Source organism: Prionailurus viverrinus, chromosome B1 (genome assembly GCF_022837055.1).
Source record: "Prionailurus viverrinus isolate Anna chromosome B1, UM_Priviv_1.0, whole genome shotgun sequence".
Classification (NCBI taxonomy): Eukaryota; Metazoa; Chordata; class Mammalia; order Carnivora; family Felidae; genus Prionailurus; species Prionailurus viverrinus.
In genome coordinates, this window is record NC_062564.1 from 5,450,097 (window position 1) to 5,451,961 (window position 1,865).

General features: G+C 61.5%; 1 protein-coding gene across 1 annotated transcript; it reads left to right on the plus strand.

Moving 5' to 3' along the window:
- Nucleotides 1-984: 984 nt before the first annotated feature.
- On the plus strand, nt 985-1,572 carry LOC125163808 (formin-like protein 20). The gene has a single exon (XM_047856007.1). The coding sequence runs from the start codon at nt 985-987 to the stop codon at nt 1,570-1,572; it is 588 nt and encodes a 195-aa protein (XP_047711963.1).
- Nucleotides 1,573-1,865: the final 293 nt, after the last annotated feature.

Here is a 1,865-nt window from a genome sequence, read left to right on the forward strand (position 1 = left end):
TTGCACGCTTTGAATATTTCGGGTACTTAAACAATAATTTCAATTAATCATTAACTAGAAAACACCATGCCAGAACCAGGCTAGTGGTCAAAGGTAAACTGAGGCACACTGCAATTTACAAGAGATCATATGAGCAAACGTTGATTCCAAGTGGGCAGGGCCAACCAAAAGTGGTAAGGAAAGACTTTTGAGAAGACACAGAAACAAAGCAAGTTATTTGAGGGTGGTGGGAGCAGTTGCCTTATTTGGCTTATGAACCGGATCCTGCTTTGGTGTTTCTCAAGGGAAGAAAGAGTATAAATTCAATCATTCTTTTATTGCTTATTTGTCCACCCAATCATTTCATATTTATTTATTATATAGGAATATGTCAGTGTAATCTTTACTGCTGACGCGCGGTAGCTGCGGAACTTTACATAAGAGACTCTTGAATTTGTCCAGGAAGTCTAGAAAACTGAGTGATCGATTTGCATAAAAGACAGCACTTGCCCTGAAAGAACTTAAATCTAGTGCAGGTGGAGGGGACAGGGACAGACAAGGAACCAGGTGACTTTCAGGGGGCATGAAAAGCCTATGAAGGAAAAGCAATTACGGGATTCCGATGGTTCCATGGAAAGTTAACAGGCGCGACAGGGTCCGGAGAAAGAGACCCAGAATTAGTCCCAAAGGAAAGAAGCCATCAGGCAGGTGCAGTCACCAGGCAGACGGAAAGTCAGCTCACACCTCTGGTGTAGACCGGGGTCACGGGAGAGATGAGAAGCGAACCAGGCTGGTTGAGGCCGGACATGGGAGGGAAGGGGAGGTCGGGTCGTCACGGGGAGTCCCACCTGAGGAGCCCTGCCACAGCCCCGGAAGGATTACGGAAGGACTCTGCAAGGGAAGGGCAGGGCCCAACTTGGCTTTAGGACCATCGGTGGCCGGTCCCACGGGGGTGGCCGTGAGGGCTCGGGGACCCTGCCTCAGCGGCTGCTGGAACCTGCAAGGATGCGCCAGACGGGCTGGGTGCATGTGGGGGTGGGTGAAGCACGAGTCAAGGGTGTTCAGGAGGGTCAGGACGGTGATGGGGATCCCGGCACAGCACCCACTGCGCTGAGAGCTCTGCACACACTCTCCTGGGAGCACAATAAACTCGGCTCCAGTGAGGACACCGACCAACAGACGGTTGAGTTACACGGCGCGTTCCCTCCCCCCCCCCCCCCCCCCCGCCGCCGGCGGGGCCAGGGCGGCTCCCCGCCACCCGGCACAGGCAAGGTCGTCCCCCTGCACCTGCACGCCCGCGGGGCGGTGGACATTGACGCCCGTGGCCCGCCTACCCGACGCGGCGCCCTGCCCTCTGCCCCCGCAGCCCCGACGACACCCGCCCGGGGTCCCCGAGGTGAGTCAACCCTGCAAAGGAACCCCCCCCACCCCACCGCGTCCTCGAGAGCTGCAGGGCTGCGGGGGCGCGGGCGGCGAGGGCCTACCTGGAGTGCTGGCGGCTCCACGCCACGTCCCCGCCGCGCGTCCTCCGTCCTGCGTCCTCCCGGGCCTCGCCCCTCGTCGGGGAGCAGCTGGGCGCTGACCTCGGGCTGACCCCGGGCTGACCCCGGGCTGACCTGGGGCCAGGAGGCGGGGCTGGCCCAGGGCCCAGGCTGTGGCTCCCCCGCCCCCCGCTCTGCCCCTCAGATGGCCCAGCTTCTGGGGGGGAGGTGGGGCCTCGAGGACCGAGAGAAGCCCCCCTGCGGCCTGCTGAGGGGGTCCCGGGCTCACCGGCGCCGCGCAGGCTGGTCCTGGGGACCCCCGGATTCCCCCCTCCCCCGCAGGTGCCCGGCGTCTCGGAGCGGCCTTGCTGCGGCGCCACCGCGCGGCTGTCCCCGGGGCCGCAC